The sequence below is a fragment of the Rattus norvegicus genome, chromosome 1, assembly GCF_021556685.1.
Source record: "Rattus norvegicus strain SHRSP/BbbUtx chromosome 1, alternate assembly SHRSP_T2T, whole genome shotgun sequence".
NCBI lineage: Eukaryota > Metazoa > Chordata > Mammalia > Rodentia > Muridae > Rattus > Rattus norvegicus.
Window position 1 is genome coordinate 90,439,073 of NC_141534.1, and position 21,788 is coordinate 90,460,860.

The 21,788-nt window shown below is 54.9% G+C and overlaps 2 protein-coding genes across 3 annotated transcripts; both read left to right on the plus strand.

The window, feature by feature from the left end:
• The first annotated feature begins 276 nt into the window (after positions 1-276).
• Trappc6a (trafficking protein particle complex subunit 6A) lies at positions 277-7,155 on the plus strand. The gene is given in 6 exon segments (NM_001109410.1): positions 277-388; positions 5,313-5,380; positions 5,533-5,650; positions 6,062-6,145; positions 6,261-6,354; positions 6,887-7,155. Coding segments are annotated over 6 exon segments (480 nt in total). The 5' UTR covers positions 277-304; the 3' UTR covers positions 6,919-7,155.
• Positions 7,156-8,583: 1,428 nt separating this feature from the next.
• On the plus strand, positions 8,584-16,799 carry Nkpd1 (NTPase, KAP family P-loop domain containing 1). Of its 2 annotated transcripts, NM_001432477.1 has the most exon segments (5): positions 8,584-8,923; positions 9,617-9,735; positions 10,726-11,172; positions 12,651-12,782; positions 13,798-16,799. In NM_001432477.1, coding segments are annotated over 4 exon segments (2,475 nt in total). In that variant the 5' UTR covers positions 8,584-8,923; positions 9,617-9,644; the 3' UTR covers positions 15,603-16,799.
• The last annotated feature ends 4,989 nt before the right edge of the window (positions 16,800-21,788 follow it).

Genomic DNA, 21,788 nt, shown 5'->3' on the forward strand with positions numbered 1-21,788 from the left:
CCTATTTATTTGTTTGTTTATTTAGGAAAATTTTGTGTAACGCGTGAATTTATTTTTTTAAACCTGGATCCTCACACGAATCAGGGGCTCAGCCAATCGGGTGTCCAAAGACTGAAACAGGGAGGGGAGCGAAGTAAGGGCGGAAGACGTTAACAAGTGGGGCCAAGGAAGGGGCTCGGTGGACCCGCCCCCTCATTTCCAAGGAGGCGGGGCTAAATCAAAGCACCAGTCATATCGGGCCTGCCTCCCGAGCTGACCAATGGGAGGCAAGTGTTGGCCAGGTGCGAGGGGCGAGAGGTGGCGCATGGCGGACGCAGTACTGTTCGAGTTTCTGCACACCGAGATGGTGGCGGAGCTGTGGGCCCCAGACCCGGACCCTGGCTCGGGGGTGAGCGGCACGCCGTGGCCTTGGGGTGGAGAAGTGGAGTGTGATCGAGCCTTTTGGCAGGTCACTGCTGAGGCGTAGCGAGATGACTCGGGGCAAGGCGCTCAGTTCCAGGCCTCGTCCTGGGGCACCGTTGATAATTAGGGTAATTGGCTATTGGGCACGGATGAGGACTCGCCTCACCACCCACTTCGTGCGCAACTCAACGTCTTAATCTTCCTATCCTTCCGTCTCCTCCTTAGAAAATGCACCCTAACCGTACCCCGTGTCGTCTGTCCCCGCTGCCTGGGTGCTGGGATAAAGTGCGTGCTTATCGCGCTACACCCCAGCACACAGTGAGGTTTCTTTTAGTATGGATTTGTCCCAGTAATGAGTAAAGGCCCCACCTGGTAATGTGGAAGGTGGCGCTGGGATCACTGAAATTTGTAACTCATAATAGTTCCTACCACTTAGGTGTTCCTTTGTGCCTTCCTGTGTGTCATACTCCCATCGTCCTCCCATTGTCTTCGATCCCATCCCAGGGAGGTCAGAAAGAGGCTGCTTTGCGCTGAGGCACAGGCTCTGGGAAGGGGAGAGCTTACTTCCTCTCTGCTCGGTGTCACCCTGACTCTCAATAAAGAGCTTAAAATAGCGTTCTGGGAGCCTGCACAGATATGAGTTTGCCGGGGGCTCTCCTGGTACCTCCTAACTGCTGCCACTGACTGTGTCTTACAGCTGAGATAACAGAGTTGGTGGGAGTGTGGCCTGAGCATCAGGTCTCAGGAAATTCCCTGACTTTATAGGCTACATGGCAGCTTGAACTCCCATGACTGCGTGGGAGTTCAAGACCTACTGTAGAGACTGCTCTGCTCCCTCTTTTCTCCCTGAGTATCCCCTACCCCAACCGGACTCCAGTGGTTCTTGAAGTTGGTTTTCGCTGTATAGTCCAGGCTGGCTTGTGATTCTCCTACCTCTGCCTGGAAAGTACTAGGCTTATGGGCCCTCCTTGTGTCTGGTTTGCATGCTGTGCCCCCAGTGTGGTACATACAGGTCGGCCTCGGCATCCCAGAGTGCTGCATCTCTGGAGTCTCTCTCATCTATATACTGTTCTACTCTCAAACACATGATCCTGCTGCCCACACTTCCCAAGTGCTGGAATTGGAGGCAGAGATATCTTTTTGGTTAATTACACCTCTAATGATTATTTACAAACTTTTAAAACTTTAACTCAACAGTATGGTAATTACATTATATCCGAATTATAATCATCTAGAGAGGGTTTATAGTCTATAAGAAAGCTAGGGGGCGTGGCTCAGCGGTAGATCCCCTGCCTAGACTCCCCCAGTGAGCGGTTGGGGGCGTGGCCCAGCGGACTAGCACCTGCTTGGAATTGCATGGCGATAAGCTATGTTTTATCCTTAACACAACAGAATACAGCAAAACCCGTGGGAGAATGTGTGTGGGCTCTCTGCAAACATTCCATTCCATAAAAGGACTTTTGCAATTTTACCTGTAGAGGTCAAGTGCTCAGGTCCTCTGAACAACTCCTGAGGCAAACGACTTGTCTTGGAACTGTTCCGAACTGGAGTTTTGGAAGCTGTACAGGCCCCGGGAAGAATCAAAAGAAAAACCCTCAGCCCCTCGCCTCCAGAGTTTGTCCCTGGGTAGGGGTCTGCCCAACCCAATTGATCTTTGCTTTTTACTGTGTGTCATTCGTCTCAGCTTGGATCACATTTCTCCCAGCATGCTCTCTTTATGTATGTCCTCTGTTTTTCCTACCCGTGATCATGTGACCAGTACGTCCTGCCCTCGAAATGGAGAGACAGGCGGCTCTGGTCTGTTCTTAGGGGCAGTAGGGTCCCTGCTTTGACTGGGCTTTCCCTTGTCAGTGAGATGGCTGGGCTAGGGGCTTCTTCCTCTGCCTGCTGTCCCTGCCTCTTCCCCCACTGCATTCTGTTGTGCCCTCACCCCTGACCCTGCCACTCCAGTCCTTTCAGCTCAGCAGATACTTAATTGACCCTTGCCCAGGGACAGGCAGAGGGAAGCACGCACTGACCTCAGCTGTGTCTCTGTCACCATCACTGTGAGTAGGTAGTGCCCGAGTGGGAAACTGAGACCGCTGTATTCACCCAAGAGCGTGTTCGGTCTGTAGAAGGAAATTTGAGCTTGCTGGTGACCCTTCTGACCCCTTTGCTCTCTTGGCTGGGCTGGTAGGCCTGCCCTGTATCTGCAACCAGTGTGTCTGGGGTATCTGTCACTGTTGTAGTAAATATGTAATATTGGGGGTTTCTACCTCACCTTGGATTATGTTGTTCCCAGATAGAAGATACTTTTATATTTATAATAAGCCTTAAATCAGCAGAAGAGCTGGGCAGACGTCTACACTCTAGCAGTAGAGCTTCTGGAGAATATTCAGAAAGTTTGAGCCACAGAGCATCGGATTTTCCTTGTTTGTCACTGTAGGGAACACGGACACAGGTGTGTTCCTTTGTGGTAGAACTGGTGTGAACTCTGAGGGAAATAGTGGCCCCTAGGTACCCCAGGCTCGCTGACCACCAGGCAATTCTAGGTTCTTGAGCCTTAGAACACAGCCACCTCCTTTATGGGGTTCTTTCTCCAGCTAATGGCTTCACACTGGCCAGGGGCTGTCACCTCCTTTGATGGACACAGATGCTGTGCAGGGTGTCACAGTAAGATAAGTTGAATTGTGGCTTGAATTCCCCTGAGGATCCCAAGGGACAGTTACTAGGGCTGCCTTCCTTTTGCACACAAAGAAACTAAGACTAAGACATTTAGTGTCACCCCATTTTCCTGACAGACCCCCTACATGTGGGAGGTATCAGGGTATATCTCAATCCAGGCACTCAGAACACCAGATAACACCAGCACAAAGGTGACTGATTCAACAGGGGTCTCCCAGGTGCAAGTCATGGCGGTGTGTGTGTGTGTGTGTGTGTGTGTGTGTGTGTGTGCATCCTTATCTGTCTTCCAAACATGATCTCCCATCAAAGCCCTTTCCACCCCTTTCCTCCTCACTGGTGCTGGAGAAAGCTAACAGAGCCCCCCCTCACCATCTTCCTGGGGAAGCCTTGTCTCTGCCTGTTTGGGAGAGGCTTGGCTCCTTGGTGATGTGACTTTAGTGACATTTGTTTATTCTGTAAGGAATGGGCCACAGCATGAATATGAAGGCCAGGGGCAGCTTGTTGTTGAAACAGGGTTTCTCTTTCTTTCTTTCTTTCTTTCTTTTTTCTTTTTTTTTTCTTTTCTTTTTTTTTTCCGGAGCTGGGGACCGAACCCAGGGCCTTGGGCTTTCTAGGCAAGCGCTCTACCACTGAGCTAAATCCCCAACCCCGAAACAGGGTTTCTTGATGCAGCCCTGGCTGGCCTGGAATTCACTCTGAGGACCAGGCTAGCCTCAAACTCAGAGCCATCGGCTCTGCCTCCTGGGTACTGGGATTAAAGGTGGGCTCCACCACCACACCTGGCCAGAGGACTACTTTTTTTTTTTTTTTCTTTTCTTTTCTTTTTTTCTTTTCTTTTTTTCGGAGCTGGGGACTGAACCCAGGGCCTTGCGCTTGCTAGTCAAGCGCTCTACCACTGAGCTAAATACCCAACCCCCAGAGGACTACTTCTGGTGGTCACTTCTCCCCTACCATGTGAGACCCCAGAATGTGACTCGGGTCTTCTGGCTCGGGAGCCAGCATCTTCACCACTGAGCCATCTTGCTGGCTGGCCTCCTTGGTTTCTTTGCTTTATTCTTATCATTTTTGTTCTAGGTGTCCTGGAACTCACTATGTAGACCAAGCTGGCCTTAAACTCACAGAGGTCTGTCCACCTGCCTCTGCCTCCAGAGTGATTGGGTGTCTCAGTGTGTAGCCCCAGCTGGCCTGAGTTTATGATTCCTCTGCCTCAGTCTCCCAAGCAGTGTGCTCATAGGCCTGTAACCCTGAGCCTGGCTAATTAACACCTTGATTCGAAATGTAGATGCCCTTCACCCAGCCCCCCACTCCCAACCCCTTACTCCCTCCCCGCACCCCCACCCTACCCCACCCCCGTCTGAGCTGGCATTTCCTTTGAACTCGGTGGTGCTGGGGTTAGACTGAACTTAGACTGAACACAAGATCTCAGGCATTACTAGCTGAATACCTAACTGCTGAGCAATGTCCCTAACCCTTCTGTAACTGTGAGACAGGGCCTCTTACAGCCCAGGCTGGCCTTAGCTCACTGTGGCTGAGGATGACCTCGTCGTCCCCGTCCCCCCTCCTCCCCCCTCCAACTCCCTGATGTTGGGGTTATAGGGATAGCCTATAGTCTTGTGTTTTTGTTTTTTTTCTTTTTTTCTTTTTTTTTTTTTCAGAGCTGGGGACCGAACCCAGGGCCTTGCGCTCGCTAGGCAAGCGCTCTACCGCTGAGCTAAATCCCCAACCCCATGTTTTTGTTTTTAAAGATAGGTTTTGGCCTTGTTGCCCATGCTGGCCACAGATACACTCTGTAATCAGGCACACATGACCTTCCTGCCTCAGCCTCCCAGAGAGTAGGAGTGACAGGTGACAGGTCTGCAGTGCCACTGTGACAACTTCTTAACCCTTCTCAAGCCCCCTGGCCTTAGTTGGCCATCCATCCCCCCACCCTCCCATCCGCCATTCTCATTAGCATCTGCAACCCTGGACCTGCTCAGCCCCTGACTCCCTGCTTCTCTGGTTGGGTGTTTGCACTGGCCACTGATGGCCTAGGTGAACTTGGCAGTTAGGCCCCAACCTCCCAGGACAGCATGGGTTTGGGGTAGGTGAGAGGGACCAGGCTCAGGGACCAAACTGCAGGAGACCAGCAGTGCTTCCAGGGATCTGATGGAAGGATCTGGAAGGTGAACTTTCCTGACCAAGGGAATTGAGAACTGGGGAGAAACCTGTGCAGTGTCCTCCTGAGCCTCCCTCTCTTGGCCTTCTAGGGAAAGAAGAAGAGCTTGTCAGTCCTGGAGGGCCTGGGCTTCCGCGTGGGGCAGGCTCTGGGTGAGAGGTGAGAGCCAGACCCACCTGCCTTCCTCTGCGGCTTGGAAGGGTGGGCAGACCTGAAGTGGGGTTCCTGCTGATAAGACGGAGGGTGGGGAAGGTTTCATGGGCCCACACATGTACCATATGGGCCAGACTTCATTCCACATCCTCATCCAGGCTGCCCCGGGAGACGCTGGCCGTCAGGGAGGAGCTAGATGCCCTCAAGTTCCTGTGCAAAGATCTGTGGGCGGCCATGTTCCAAAAGCATATGGACGGACTCCGCACCAACCACCAGGTGGGTGTGCGAGCCCAGCTCCAGCCTGGCTTCTGGGTGATACCTAGACTGGTATCACTGTCTACCCCTGCTCCTTGGAGCCCTAAGGGAAGCCAGGACTGCAGTGAGTGGCAGGGCTATTTCTTCAACTTCAACCTGCCCCTCAGGAGTGATCCCTGCAGTTGCCTCAGCATGACGGTTCTTGTCCCAGGCAAGTCCCAGTAGTCCCCTTTGAATACCCACGCTGTGCTCATTCCCTGCCACCACATCAAGGGCCAGAGAGTCAGCTTCTCCCAGCCCCCCTGCCAGGCAGGACTCCTTCCTAATGCCACATGGCCACAGGGTGTCCCACCTGTCTCAGAAGGATTGGCTGCTGGGTTTGTGGGTTCCCTGCTGCTAATACCCAGTCCCCACATTCTTTTCTGTTGACAGGGGACCTATGTGCTGCAGGACAACAGCTTCCCCCTCCTCATCCCCATGGGCTCGGGGCCACAGTACCTAGAGGAAGCCCCCAAGGTATTGGGAGAAACAGGATATGACCATCTGCCCACCCCGCTAGGCCTCTCCTGGGGCTGGGGCCTGGCCTCTCCTCTTCCCACACACAGTGTTCTGTCCCCCACCCCCACCCCAGTTCCTGGCCTTCACCTGCGGCCTCCTGTGCGGCGCCCTCCATACTCTGGGCTTCCAGAGCCTGGTCACTGCCTCCGTGGCGTCCCTGCCCGCCTGTAAGTCACTGGGGGTCGGGTGTTTGCTTCCCTTAAACGTGGTGCAGGCTTTGGGGCATCCCCATCTTTGGTCCCTCATCAGTGCTGGGAAGGGGAACCAGATTAACAAACTGTGACATGAAATTTGAGGCCCAGAAACAGGTAACAGGAACGGAACCACATACCCAGCTGCGTCCCTGGGTGCTTCTAAGAGAAGAAACTGGCACAGGACCCAGTGGGACATGTCCTACCCTGGCCAGGTTCCTGATGCTCGGAACAGTGGACTCACCACCCATCTGCCATTATCTTGACACCCCTCGCCCTGACAGCTGTCACCCCTCTATGAGGACCTGGGTTCAATGAGCAGGACATGTCAGGAGCTCAGGCTAGCCCTCCTGCCTCTGGGCTCCCCTATGGTCTGGAATTTGGGCCAGTTGGGTGGGACGGTACCCCTGTGACCCGCTCACTGCCAGGGCCCCCCAGGCTGTTGGTGCAGAGTCGGGTGAGCTGCTAGCCCCCTCACGGGCTTCCTGTCTTGGCCCTTCTGTTCCAGGTAAGTTCCAGGTGGTGATCCAGAAGTCCTGAGGACCCCAGGTTTGCCCTGCTCTAACCTCAGCCTCAGAATGTGGCATCTGGCCCTGCCTCACTGCTCACCTTTGGAGGCACTCACAGGCTCTGGGGAGGTCACATGTGCTTCCGCCAAGGAAAGGACTAGGAGGGTCCCGGGAGGTGGGACCCATGAGTTCAGAGTGGGTATGGAGGGACGTTAGGGCATCTCCCAGACATGTTCAATAAAGAAAGGTTCTTTATGAGGAAACAGACCTGTGTAGTGCTTATCACACGTCCCTCCCCACCCACACCCACCCTGTGAGCTCTAGGCACACCTGGCCTAGCTCTCTGGCTTTGCCAGCCAACAAGTCTGGGGCTGCCCCCGGCCCAGCAGGTCACACCCGCCACCTCGTTCTGATTGTATTTGTAGCATCCGGGGCTGCCCTTGGGCTTAAGCCTGCATTCTGCTGCCCACTGCTGCATGGGTAAGCACCAGGCCCAGGGACTACAAATGGAGGTGGCTGAGAAGTAACAAGGGCTGCTGGCTCTTCTGTTAATTTAATTGTGTGCGCTTGTGCTCAAGCGCATGTGCACTGAATCCAGTCCTCTGCAAGAACAGTTAGTGCTGTTAACTACTGAGCCTTCCTTCCAATCCACCACCCCTAAGACAAGACCTCTCAGGGTGGGACAGGTGTGTCAGAAGTTAAGAGTGTTTGCTGCCCTTGCTGAGGACCCAAGTTCGCATCCCATCACCCACACAGTGGCTCACAACCACCCATAACTCCAGTTCCAGGGGATCCCATGCCGTGTTCCGACCTCACATAAACGCAAGCAAAGCATCCATACACATAAAATGCTGTAAAAAGATCAGGTCTCATGCAGCTCAGGTGGCCTTGAACTCACAAATGGTCCTCCTGCCTCAGCCTCCCACGTGATGACAGATGTGTGTCACAGGGTCAGCTGGTTCGCTGTGGCTAGGGCATCCACCTCTGTGGAGTTGGTCCAGGTCCTTAGCCTGCCTCTCCCCAGTTTCCTACAACTAAACTCTTTGTCTCCCAATTTACATAGTGTCCCCTGCCTGGTCCCTCCACCTTAGTCCCTTCTCAGGACCCAGCAGCCTGGGATCTCTGTCCCTTTGCCGCACAGCCTGTGAGTAGGAGCTGGCACCCCACAGTTCACCTCAACAATCCCTGCCTCCTAGGGGACAATCCCTAAAGAAGAGGCTTGAAGGAAAAGAAACTTCACAACAGGAGGAAGGTGGCCAGGCCCAACAGCAGGAAGCCCACATCCCCACCCCAGCTGATGTGAGGAAAGAGTTCTACAGTATAGGATGTACCTTGCCCAGCACCATCTTGGTCCTATTAGACACAGGGCAGAGCCCCGGAAGTCACCACCTGCTTTCAACTCCCCACTCTGTATGGTCTGGGGCAAAGGAAGGGCTTTGTGTCTCCGGGCCTCAATTTTCTCATCTGTGAAGTGGGCACTACCGTGGCTCTGTGGTTTCTGATGATAAAGGGACCTACGGAGTGGCCAGGCTCAGAAGCCACTCCCTGTATGTCTGTGCTGTTGCCAGGGTTCTGTGTGAGGTGCCCACAGCAGCACCTGGTAAAGTGGGTCAGCTAGTGCTGTACCCAAGGGCCAGCCCCAGGCTGGGTGGACTGTTTGACAACTTCAAAAAGCAGGTGCCAACCTGGCCTATTCAGCAATGAGGAAGCTGAGGCCCAGAGAGATGAAGTCACTGAGGCACAGTCACAAAGCTGGGCCACAGAGGAACTAGCAGCTTGAATCTATTTAAGATTCATTCTGCCTCCTCCCTACCAGAAGAGGTGCCAGAAACCCGGCGTGAGGGTTGCCGTGGGCTCTCCACCCCCTCCTGGGTTCATCCTGTCAGGGGCACCCAGTCCTAGAGAGCAGCAGGTCGGACGCCTGCCCAAAGGGCGGGGACACACGCAGGAGAACCGGCCGAGCGGGCGCCACTGGGCTCCAACCAGGCCTGCGCGGGGCCACGGGCAGGGAGCTGGGGCCGCGGGGCCACCACCAGGTAGGTACTGAGAGCTCCGGCTGGGACGGGCGGGGTTGGGGGCGGCGTGCGGCAGCAGGAGGGGCCACTGGCCTGGTCCCCAACCCTAATCACCCAGATTCTCTCTCAGGGTCCTGGGCCTGACAGTACCTTTCCCAGCTCTGCCTTAATTCATTCTCTGAACCGGGGACGCACGCTGCCCCCAAGAGGCCGCCTGTGACTCCGCAGAAGGCCACCTGTTTCCCAGACCCTCTTTCTCTCCATCATCTCCTTGTTTACTCCCCCACATTTGCTTGTTTGTTTGTTTATGCTTTTGCTTTGTGAGAGAAGGTCTCACTGTGTAGCTCTTTCTAGTCTCTAACTCAGAGAAGTCCCCCAGCCTCTGTCTCCTGAGTGCTGGCATTAAAGACATGTGCCACCATGTCTAGCTCAGCTTGATGGCTTCCGAGATCAGGCTGCATCAGCCTCCTCCTCTATCCCTTCCTCACAACCACTGCACTCCCCACCTGGCCCCACAGTAACCCCCCAACCATCTGGTCATTGTCTTTCATGTGACCATAAAACCTCTCGCTTCTGTGCTCATTCCAGTGACCCAGGGAACCCTCCCCCGCCCCAAATCTTTACTGTGCCTTTTACCTGTCTAAGGTCACAGTGTTCATATTAGAACCAGGGAGCAGGGGTCCCACCAAGCTGAACACTGACCCTTCTATGTAGGACTGGGCCACTGAAGTCACGGCCCGCCATGCAGAAGAACTACAATGTGCACTTCACCAAGAATGCCTGGGCCCCCAATGAACAACACTTTTTGGATCCCGAGTTGGGGCACCAAAAAGGTAAGGGTTCATTTTTGAAGGAGGTGGGCGTTGTGGCAGGAGAGGCAGGTAGGGGGTAGCCAGATGTTGAACTTATGCACAAGGGAAGAGACGGGCTCCAGGGAGAAAAGCCACAAGAGTCAACTGTGGCACATGCCTGGAGTGCCAACGTTTTCCAGGCTGAGGTGGGAGAATCGTTGCAAGTTCCGGGCTAGCCTGGGCTACAGAGTGAGACTGGTCTTGCTGTAAAGGGCCAAGGCAGGGTCTCACTCTGTAGCCCAGGCTGGTCTTGACGCAGGTTCAAACACTCATCCTGGCCCAGCCTCCCACAAACCTGAGACTACCGGTGTGTACCACTTGGCTTGTCTCCTGAGGCGGCCAAAGGTTGGGCGTTCACCAGGGGCGGGAGCAGGGGAGTCCTGCTGCAAATCTCCATGCTGCGGGGGTCAGCCTCCAGAGGAGCCATATGGTGGGAGAAGAGAGGACAGTGGGGTGGGAAGGGTGGGGGGAGGCCCCCTCTGAGTGTGTATGAGTTGGTGGTTCAGGTTCCCACAATAACCAAGACAAGTGAGGAGGGGACAGTGACTTCCTGTTAAGACTGTCACAGACTCTTGGGGTCTGGCAGCTCAGGGCCCACCTTCCTTCTCAGCTCGTGGCCTGTCTCTCCCTCCTCCATAGTCACTTCTGATTAGGCAGGCCCTCAACCATCCTCACCCTGAGACTTTGCAGTGGGGACCCCATTTGGGGTACAGGAAATTAGTCCCGGGATTTGGGGTGCCAAGATGCACAGATACCTGGCAGTGTCCTCTCTGTCCTCCCTGAAAAGCACAGATACCGTGTGTTATGCCCCTGCCCTCCCCTGCGTCCTTTGACCCCCTCTCACTTCTGGGGACTCTGGGGCTCCCACGGATGCTCCAGTCCAACCTCATCAAACAGCACAACCTGGTACAAGCCAGCGTCCACAGGGGGACCGGGACTCAGTCCCAGTCACCCCCACTTCCTTCCTTCCAGGATGCTGCCGTCAGTGTTACCAGGACCTGGTGGCCACTCACACCCATGGGCCCTATCAGCTGTCCCCCCAGGCTCACTGGCAGCAGACCTACCGCAGCCACCGAGGTGGCAGCGGCTGTCGCCGGTGTCCTCAGCCCCTCATTCTGCAGCGACAGCGGCAGCAGCAGAAGCGACAACCCCCATCCTTCCCTCCCAGCCCGCAGCGGCAGCGGCTCTGTCCAGTTCGCGGGGCCCAGAAAGGGTCACCTGCGATCGCCGCTGCCCGCATGGGACCAGCCAGCGCCCCCCAGCCTGCCACCTCCTCACCCACCGCAGTACCACCCACGGCCAGCAGCGGCCCAGCCTTGCCCTCTGCAGCCGGCGCCCTCCTGGAGCCCAGCGAGCCCACCGAGGCGCGGCCTCTGCCTGCGCCTGCAGCCTGCGGCTCCTTCACCTCCTACGGCGCGGGTGCTCAGCCCAGGCCTTCCTTCTGGGGCTGCGTCCCTATCTGCCTTGCTTCTGCCTGGGCCTTCTGCTCCCTGGCTGGCGCCTTGGGCCTGTCCTCACTCCTCACACACTCTGGTCCCTGTCAGGAGGGTGCTCATTCCAACTCCTGCGTCTCTGCCTCAACTATTGGCATCCCTGACTTCCGGGTCAGGCCTGTGCTCGGTGCCTCTGCCCCTGTCCTTGGCTGGGGCCCTGACTTGCTGTCTCTCTTCTTAGGCCTCCTCCACTGGCCCGCAAGGCCAGGGAGGACAAGGGGCAGGGGATGACCTGGGGTAGCTTGTTGGCCAGCTCGGGTGCTGGGGGTTTGTGGAGCGTGACACAAGGTGAAAGTGGAGGTTAAAGAAGAGGCAGGACCTGGGTGGGGGAGGGGAGAGCACTCAGGGATGGGGAATGTGGTCACCTGATACAGGACACCACAGGAAGACAGCTCAGTGAGGAATTGTAGGATCGCTAGGTGACAACCACATTGAGGACAAATAAGACAGTAGGAAAGGAGGCCATCATACCAGACCTCATTAAGCAGGGTCATATTAGGCACAGGCTCTGAGGTGGCCTCCAGGCACAGCCAAGGAGGCTAGCAGAGGACACACAGCTGCAACAGGTAATGAGCGAGGACTCACGGCACGGCTGCACATGGCGCCTGGGCTGGGATGCCCATTTCACGCTCAGAAAAAGAGAGGCTTAGTAAAGTGAGATCACCCATTGATTAGGTATGGCTGGGGATGAGGCCTGCCCAGGCAGGTCACTGTCACCTCAGCCTACCTTATCCCAAGCTTCCTCCCTGGCTCTGCCGCCAGGCACAGTCCCATCCCACAGCCCACTACACCCCGTAAAGCTGACTCAGCTTCCACGATTGGGCCCCACCTTTTGGACACCCTAATTCTAGGTCCAAGAAGCAATTCCCAGGGGACAGGGTGCCCTCTGCAGAGGGGACATTATGGTGCTTGTGCCTGAGGTCTCTGGATGAGGAACTTTTTCCTAAGTGGCCATTAGATGCAGGGACATTGACCATTCCCCATGACTTGAATCCATGACCCCTAGTATCTTGTCACAAGAAGAGACAAGAAGCCCACAGGCCTCAGTTCCTAAATCCCTCTAAGGAACAGAGCAGACCTGGGGAGTGGGAGTGAGTGGAGGGGGCTTTTGATGGTGTGAGGGTGTCTTGGCAGCTGACGGTCTTGTGTCCCAAGAAAGGCCCGTGGGATTTTCCTCGGAGAAACACAGGCACAGATTCCATAAGCCTCTGGGCACAGAGCTGGGGACAGCACAGGGCCTGAGCCTAGAAGGAGCAGAGGTGCTCTTCCATGAAGGGGTTGACCTGGGTCACTTTGGGGATTGAGGAGAGAGGATGCTGGGGCCAGAGAAGAGCTGACACAGGGGAGGAGGGAGGGCAGCACCCAACCAGCCTCACTGACTCAGTTTCCCTTTCCCACCCCTAGACATCCTGACAGAGGATGATGTCTACTGCAGCTGTCTGGCTAAAACTCTGTGTCACGTGCCCGTCCCAGTGACCGTGGGTTTCTATGCTCCCTTCGGCTGCCGTCTTCACTTGATGTTGGACAAAATCATGAGTGAGTATCTGCATGTATTGAGTGTGGGTGGGGGCAGGAAGCAGGATTTCTGGTCCCTGCCCTGTTCTCCAAGTCACGCCCGTTCCCTGTCACCTCCATCCCCACCAAATCCACTCTGAAGAACCTTCCTGGCGTACACGCTGGTTCCACAAGGTAGCCTTGGCAACGCTCAGTCACAGCTGGAGCTCAGCCCCTGCTGACTGTTCACTTCTGCCCTGGTGCTGTGACAATGGTGCCGGAGAGAAAAGGTCAGGACATAGGAAAGGCTGTTTCTGAGTTCCAACCCTGGGCTAGGTCACGGGCGAGATGACAGTCGTGCTCACTCATCACGGGCCTCACATCCTGTCTCAGACTACTCACCACCCATTGTTCAGATACCACCAGCGCCTCCTCCGCATCGGGGGATCCAGGAATGACAGGAGGATAGCAAGAGCACCGGCCTCCCTGGAACACACCAAGAGTGGGAGCCTAGTCACGACAGACAGGCTCCCTGGAGGCGGGGCAGTCAGCCAGAGAAAGACACGGGGCTGTAGTTTGTGCCTTGTCCATGCTCTTCCCACATTTCACCCATTCATTCATATAGCCATTCATTCATCTTGTGCCTGAGCATTTCATTCATTCATTCATTCATTCATTCATTCATTCATGTATCCAGTCATCATCTTGCACCTAGGCATTTCATTCATTTGTTCATGTATCCATCCATCCATATTCTTGTACACGAGCATTTCATTCATTTGTTCATTCATTCTTGTACCCAGTCATTTCATTTATTTATCCATCTACCCATTCCCGGACTGGCCACAACTTAAGGCCCTGTCTTTCTTGTGACATCCAGGCTGTCTCACCTGGGTCTGGTCCTGGGCCTGGCTCTTTCTACCTCCCTCCCGTCCTCTCTTGGGGAGATCCCTGCTTCTGTCCTCGACCTCCAGGCCTCCCTCTTCCACCTACACCTACGTGCACCACCAGGCCCTCCCCGACCATCTCTACTGATGCTTTCCCTCCTCTCCCCCAGCGCTGATGCAGCAGGAGGCCGCGCAGCGTGAGAGCGAGGAGCTGCAGCGCGTGCAGTGGCAACCTCGGCCTGTGCGCGGCTGGGGCGTTCCGCAGCTGCTGTGGTTCCTGGTGTTTCTGCAACCGGTGATCACCGAGCTGCACCTGCGGCGCAGGAACGTGCGCTTCCTGTTCATCCGCTTCAGCGCCTGGCAGTACGCGGGCACCGACAAGCTGTGGGCAGGGCTGGTGACCACGCTGTGCGAGGGCATCCGCCACCACTACGGCGCGCTACCCTTCAGCGTGTATTCGGTGCTGGGCAACAAGCCCTGTGGCCCGCGCGATGGCCTCTGCCAACGCGAGTGGCACTGCCGACGTCGCGTGTGCCTGGCGTTGCTGGCGCTGCTAGCCGCACTGTGCTTGGGCGTGGGGCTGCTGTACCTGTCTCTGGGAGGCCACGCGCCGGGCCACGCAGAGCGTGGCGTGCTCAAAGCGCTGGGAGGCGCGGCCACCACGCTGTCTGGCTCTGGGCTGCTCATGGCCGTGTACTCCGTGGGCAAGCATCTGTTCGTGAGCCAGCGCAAGAAGATCGAGCGCCTGGTGTCGCGTGAGAAGTTCGGCAGCCAGCTGGGCTTCATGTGCGAGGTGAAGAAGGAGGTGGAGCTGCTCACGGATTTCCTGTGCTTCCTGGAGATTTACCAGCGACGCCGGCTGCGTGTGGTCCTCGAGGTCACCGGACTGGACACCTGCTACCCAGAGCGCGTGGTGGGCGTGCTAAACGCCATCAACACTCTGCTGTCCGACAGCCACGCGCCCTTTATCTTCATCCTGGTGGTGGACCCCAGCATCCTGGCCGCGTGCCTGGAGAGCGCGGGTAACATGAAGGGCACAGCGGACAATGGCTACCTGTTCCTCAACCGCACGGTTACGCTTCCCTTCTCGGTGCCGGTCATGGGCCGTCGCACCAAGTTGCAGTTCCTGCACGACGCGGTGCGCAGCCGGGACGATCTGCTGTTTCGGGAGTTGACGATCAAGCTGCAGCCGCAGAGTCCCGGGGTCTTGGGTGCAGGCGAGGGTACCCAGCTCCTGGCGGTGGAGACTCAGGCAGACACCGAGCGCACGCAGGGCCGCGTGGACGCGGAGGCGGCGCGGCGCATCCAGGAGGCGCTGTGCTGCCTGCACGACGAGGGTGACTGCCTATACGAATACGTGCCCGACAACGTGGTGTCCATGAGGCGCATCGTCAACACGGTGCCCATCACCGTGCGCCTGTTGCAGCAGCAGCAGCACCAGCAGCCGGACCGCGTGGGACCCACGCCGCGCCACGCGGTGGCCTGGGTCGTGCTCGCCAACCAGTGGCCTTGTCGCCTCAGCTGGGTGCTGCAATGCCTGGAGGACCGGCAGCAGGCAGGGGGCGCGCCCGAGGGGCGCGCGCGTCTCTGGGACGTCTTCTGCGACAACAGTCGCGAGCTGCACACCATGACCAAGGCCTTGCAGAATGTACTGGACCTGGATGGCGACCCCGAGCTTTTTGAGCGCTTTCTGGGTACTGATTTCCCCTTCACCGTGGCCGACGCGCAGAGTTTACTGCGCTGCACAGTCAACCTGGACCATTCCATCCGTCGCCGCATGGGCCTCATCAGGGCTGTCAGCGCGCTCAAGCCGCCCAGCCCGCCCAAGTCCCCGTCCCGGGATGGTCCCCAGGCCGGTCCCAGAGCCACTATTGCCGCAGGCACGTCCCAGGCGGGTCAAGGATCAGGACACAGTAGAGAGGCACATCAGACCCGGGACCGGACCCATGGGGTCAAGCCAAGGCCAATGGCCTAAGTCCTTTAATTTCAGGGGTGTAAAGGCCGCTTGGTTGTGGGGTGAAGAACACCAGCCACTGGGGACAGCAACATCCTGCCCTCCCTGATGACGGTGTGAGGTCAGGGCTGGGCTCAAGAGCCATGGTTTATGGGATGGCCACACACTCTGATGACTTTGGAAGCCAAAGGGAGGCAGGTACTAGCTTCCTGGATTAGGCTGCTGCTACACCAGTGTCTGAGTGAACGGAGGAGTCGTTGAGGAACACGGGAGTCAAAGAAGCAATAAAGGAAGCTGTGGAAAGCCAGGGCTGTCTTTCATGTCCTGGATTTCTGGCTAGGCGAGGATGCCATCCGACCCACCTACTTCCTCCTTAGGGAGCCAGGCCTCTGGACTGCATCCTGGCAACCGAAGTTGGCATCCCAGGTGGTAGGAGGCTTGCGGGGGCGGTGGGTGAGGCTGCGGGGGCAGGGATGATGAAGGGCGAGGGCAGGTTGACTCAGGCAAAGGGGAGCACCCAGGCCTCAGGGGATCCCAGGCCTTTGTCCCCACACCCTAGCCTGCCCTCTGTGGGCAGGACAGGAACTGGCACTTCCCAGGGTGGTGCCTGTGACCTCACCAGGTGGCTCCGTCCCTCAGCCAGGTGGGTCTGAGTGGCACTGCCTTCCTCAGATAGGCAGGTAACTGTCCGAGAGGAGCGGTTGAGGCACTTGTTTTACAAGTCACTCCTGGGCCACTGGCTGGACCTGGTTACCGACTAAGAAGCCACATCGCCAGCAGGGAAGTTGAGGAACAGGGATTGGGAAATGAGAGAATATAGAGTCAGAGCAAAGCCAGGCAGGAGAGCATGAACTGTTTGTGGCTGGGCTGGGCCCTGCCCAGCTAACGTAGTCAGGGATCAAGAATGGGTGTCCCTCCTGTGGGTGGCTCCTGAGACCCCAGTGGCCGAATATGCAGCCACACACTCAGGCTGGGGTTTCTCATCCAGTGTGGTGGGTGGGGAAGAAGCAGCAGAGGTGACCAGGCACTGAATGACAGAGATCCCAGGCCCACATGTGGACAAGTCTTTCACCTTCTGTCCCAGCACTCTAGAAAGAGGCAGAGGCAGGCAGATCTCTGTAAGTTCCAATAAGCCAGCCTGGTTTACTGCGTTCTAAGCTAGCCAGGGCTACATAGGGAGACCCCCATCTTGGTCAGCCAATAAAGGTTTTTGCTTCCAAGCCTGACGACCAGAATTGGACTACTAGGATCCACAGAGTGGAAAGAGAACCAATTCCCACAAGTTGCCCTCTGACTTCCACTTACGTACACACACATACACACACACACACACACACACAGAGAGAGAGAGAGAGAGAGAGAGAGAGAGAGAGAGAGAGAGAGCGCTCCACAGGGTGGGCAATGGTGGTGGTGAAGAGCAGAAGAGCACAAGGATCCAAAATCCATGTCAGGCGGTCCTGACCACCTCAACCTATAATTTCAGCTCCAGAGAATTCTATGTCCTCTTTTGGCCCCTCTGGTCACTGCTCTCACATGCATCAGGATGCGCGCGTGCGCACACACACACACACACACACACCTATAAAAATAAAATAATTTTTTTAAAGATTTATTTATTATATATAAGTACACTGTAGCTGTCTTCAGATACACCAGAAGAGGGCATCGAATCTCTTTACAGATGGTTGTGAGCCACCATGTGGTTGCTGGGAATTGAACTCAGGACCTCTGGAAGAGCAGTCAGTGCTCTTAACCGCTGAGCCATCTCTCCAGCCCTAAAATAAATATTTAATAAGATGACAAATACATATGTAAAAGAATAGTGGGCTCTCCATACCCCGCTAAACTTCCATATTTGGTGTGGAAGTGGCAAGCATTATTCCAAGAAAGACCCAACTGTCTAAAATCTGTCCCAGACCTGAAAGATGGCATCAGGGCTAGGGTCGGATCCCCTGAGGTGTGCTGGAGACATGGTCTGGTAGTTCCGAGCATTTGCTGCCTTTGCAGAGAACTTGACTCAGATCCAGGGGATCTGACCACCTCTCCTGGCCTCTGTGGGCTCCCACATGCGCATGGTGGACACACACACACACACACACACACACACACACACACAGGCGAACACTTGATCACATGAAGCAGTAATCTTTAAAAAATTGGAGGCAGGGGCTGGAGAGATGGCTCAGCGGTTAAGAGCCCCGACTGCTCTTCCAGAGGTCCTGAGTTCAATTCCCAGCAACCACATGGTGGCTCACAACCATCTGTAATGGGATCTGATGTCCTCTTCTGGTTGTATCTAAAGAGACAGCAACAGTGCACTCATACACATTAAATTCATAAGATCTTTTAAAAAGAATTGGGGGGCAGAAGCAGGATCTTTTGTGAGATCAAGGAGTCTGTTCTACATAATGGGTTTCAGAATAACCAGGACTATAGAGGCCCCATGACAGGCAAATTCCCAGAAGCAAACCCTCCCCACAGTATTGTGCAGTGCGTTGCCAATGTCTACTTCTGAGAAGCACGTCGTGTAGGACATGGGGAAGTCTTCCCGATCATCAGGCAGCATAGGCAGAATCAGGCACCTGTGTCCCCTGACCCCAGGCTGACTGACTGCACCTTGGAGATCTTGAAGAGCTCCAGACTGCCCAGGATGACAAACTGCTGCCCATGACCCGAGGTCCTGAGCACATTCTGGCCAACAGATGAGCTGCATTTCACCAGGGCTAGAAGGCCTTGACAAGGTCCCTGCAGGTCAACCTTCATATTGGGAGACATTTTGGAGTGCCAGCCAAGAACCCAGCCTGGGCTTCAACCTCTACACTGTTTCCCTACCACAGTCCCGCAAGATGGCTCAGTATGTCTGTGGCCAAGCCTGGCAAGTAGGTGTGGTTCCACAGACCCACAGGTAGAAGGGGAAAACTGACTCCAGTAAGCTGCCACCCAATTGCCACATCTGTGATGTTACTTGAATCCCACCCCAACAAAAACCATCAATTAAGTGTAATTTAAAAATCTAAATCGTTAACTTTACATCCCCCTCCCAAAAAATAAAGAGAAAAAGAAAAAAGGGTTGGGGGAGACTGCTCAGTGGTCAGAGATAGGTGCTACCGAGCGAGGGAGCGAGTGAGCGAGCAAGCGAGCGAGCGTGTGCTCTCGTTCTCTCTCTCTCTCTCCCTCCTTCCCTCCCTCCCTCCCTCCCCCCCCTCTGTGTGTTAATATGCCAGCAGGCCTCTTGAGTTCCAGAATAGAGGATAGCCAGAGCCATGCAGAAAGGGAGAGGGAGGAGAAGGGGAAAGGAAAGGAGAGGGAGGGGGGAGAGAGACTCTGTCTCAAAAATGAAAACAAGAGTAGTAAAATTATTTATTTTATTTTATTTTTTTGGTTCTTTTTTTTGGAGCTGGGGATCGAACCCAGGGCCTTGCGCTTCCTAGGCAAGCGCTCTACCACTGAGTTAAATCCCCAACCCCCTTTATTTTATTTTTTAAGATTTATTTATTATATATAAGTACACTGTTGCTATCTTTAGACGCACCAGAAGAGGGCATCGGATCCCATTACAGATGGTTGTGAGCCACCATGTGGTTGCTGGGATTTGAACTCAGGACCTCTGGAAGAGCAGTCAGTGCTCTTTTTTTTTTTTTTTCTTTTCTTTTTTTCGGAGCTGGGGACCAAACCCAGGGCCTTGCGCTTGCTAGGCAAGCACCCTACCACTGAGCTAAATCCCCAACCCTGCAGTCAGTGTTCTTAACTGCTGAGCCACCTCTCCAGCCCAAAAGTATTTATTAACAGCAGTTGGACAGTGATTATGGATACCTTTGATTCCAGCACTTGGGAGGCAGAGGCAGGTGGATCTCTCTGAGTTGGAGGCCAGCCTGGTCTACAGAGTGAGTTCCAGGACAGTCAGGGATACAGAGAAACACTGTATCATAAATTAAATAAATAAATAAATAAATAAATAAATAAATAAATAAATAAATAAACAAAACCAAGATAATAACAATCTTTTTCTTTTCTTTTTCTTTCGGAGCTGGGGACCGAACCCAGGGCTTTGCGCTTGCTAGGCAAGTGCTCTACCACTGAGCTAAATCCCCAACCCCGACAATAACAATTTTTTTACAGCAAGGCAGGTCAGGTGGCTGAAGGGTGCAGATACAGTATTGGCAGGCCCTCATGACCATCAGGTCCAGTCCATATACCATTTGGGGTCTGATGTCTCTCTACCCCTCTGCCAGGTTCCGCTAGCTTCTTCTCTAAGTTGAGGCTAGAATAGGTGTATCCAAGTAGGATGTAAGGACTTTGTCCCCATATACCACATGGCTTTTGTGGGAACTCACACTGGTCAAGGAGCTGGCTGTCACCAAGCAGAAGGAAGTCAGCTCTGTGTGGACCTCTCCTGCTACTGCAATGGACTGAGTAGACAAGACCCTTTGTCTGCCCCAGGATGAGGGATGCTTGTAGGCCTCAGGGTGACAGCTAGCACATGTTTACAGTGGTGCTGTCTGTCCATGAGTCACATGGTAAAGAGTGGCTACCTCTATGCTGAGCCTCAGAAGCCTGGCTAGGGACATTTCTTGTGTCAGGATGTCTAGGTCACTAGGACTCACTACAGCTTCCAAACCAAGCCAGCTGGTCATGGCAGCACACACCTTTAATCCCAGCACTCAGGAGGCAGAGGCAGGAGGATCGCTGTGAGTTCAAGGCCAGCATGATCCACAGAGTGAGTTCTAGGACAGCCAGGGCTGCGCAGAGAAAGTATCTCAAAAAAGATAGACAAATGGCTGAGGGTGTGAAGGGAAGAAGTGTGTGGTCAAATGATGGCCTCTACCTCCAGCCTGCAGCCCCAGGTCCCTGGAAACCAGTGAGCTCTGCAGAGCCGATGCATCTGCTCTGAAAGGCTGCACCAACAGTGCTAAGCCATGCGTGCATGAGGCTGCGGTGGGACCTTTTCTCCTGCATATAGAGGTTCTGGGAACGAGAAAGAACTTTCCCGGCCTGTGGCTTATCACTCCAATACTGTCACCACATGGCCAGCCCTGTGGCTTTGCCTGGAGTTCCTGGGCTCGAGACCCTTGTTCCATCCTCCTGAATAACTGGATCTACAGGTGTACAGGTAGCCATGATGTGTGTCTGTGAGTGTACATGTATGTTTTTGGATGTGGTAAGGGTAGAACTGGGGCATGTTTGATAAGTCCTGTACCACTGAACCTCACCTCTGACACCCAATTGCCCCTTCATATTCTGTCACACTATTTTGGAGTCCTGAGGGACTTATGGTCATCATGTTGACGAATACTTCCTGACAGGGTCACAAGCTGAGCTCCTGGGACTTAGGAATTCAGCATCTGAGGCGAACATCTGACGCTGTAGCAGTTGGGAAAGACTGAGTTTTCACGCCATCTAGTGCTGCTGCAAACAGAGCCAGCCAGGCTCAGAGATGGTGCGTCTCTGGACCAGAGCTGCTGGGACTTAATACACTGACCACCCCTGTGGTGGTTGGGGACTGTAGGATCATTACCTCCGCCAGGCAGAAAGCTTTCCCCAGGACCCAGGATACCTCAGCCCTCCCCAGCCTTGCCCAGAGGGGCCCCTAGCAGCGTGGCCTGGTGGGGCTCCTCCCAATGCCCTCCCCCAACTCCCCCAAGAAAAGATGCACCTTGGAGCTCAGACAGGATGGCTGATGGCAACCTGGTTGTCTCCTGGGTACTTAAGGGATGGTATATGACAGATGGTGACTTGGCTGGCAGTGGTTACTGTGTGTGGCTTCCCCAAGCCCCACTCCCAAACAGGGGCCCAGTTTGGCCTAAGGGAGACAGCTCAGAGAAAAAAAAAAAAAAAAAAAAAAAAAAAAAGCAGTTGGCTGAACAAGCCTGAAGACCCAAGTTCAAACCCCAGCTTCCATGTAAAAGCCAGCCAGTGTAGCATGGGTGTCTGTAATCCCAGGTTCCTATGAAGGAACAGAGACGGGCGACTCTCTACAAGCCCATGGCAACAGAGCAAATACTGGGACTGGGAATCTTCTTTGAGTTCCGAGTGTGCTGTGGCAGGTACGCACTCCATCACATGCTGACTTGTATACGCACCCATACCTATGTGCCTAAAAATTAACCAGGGGAAAAGCCCAAACAAGCAGATGCTTCTGACAGACACAATGATGAGGTGCAGAGAGCTCCCAGGTTATGACAGCAAAGACATGGCACCATGAGGTGG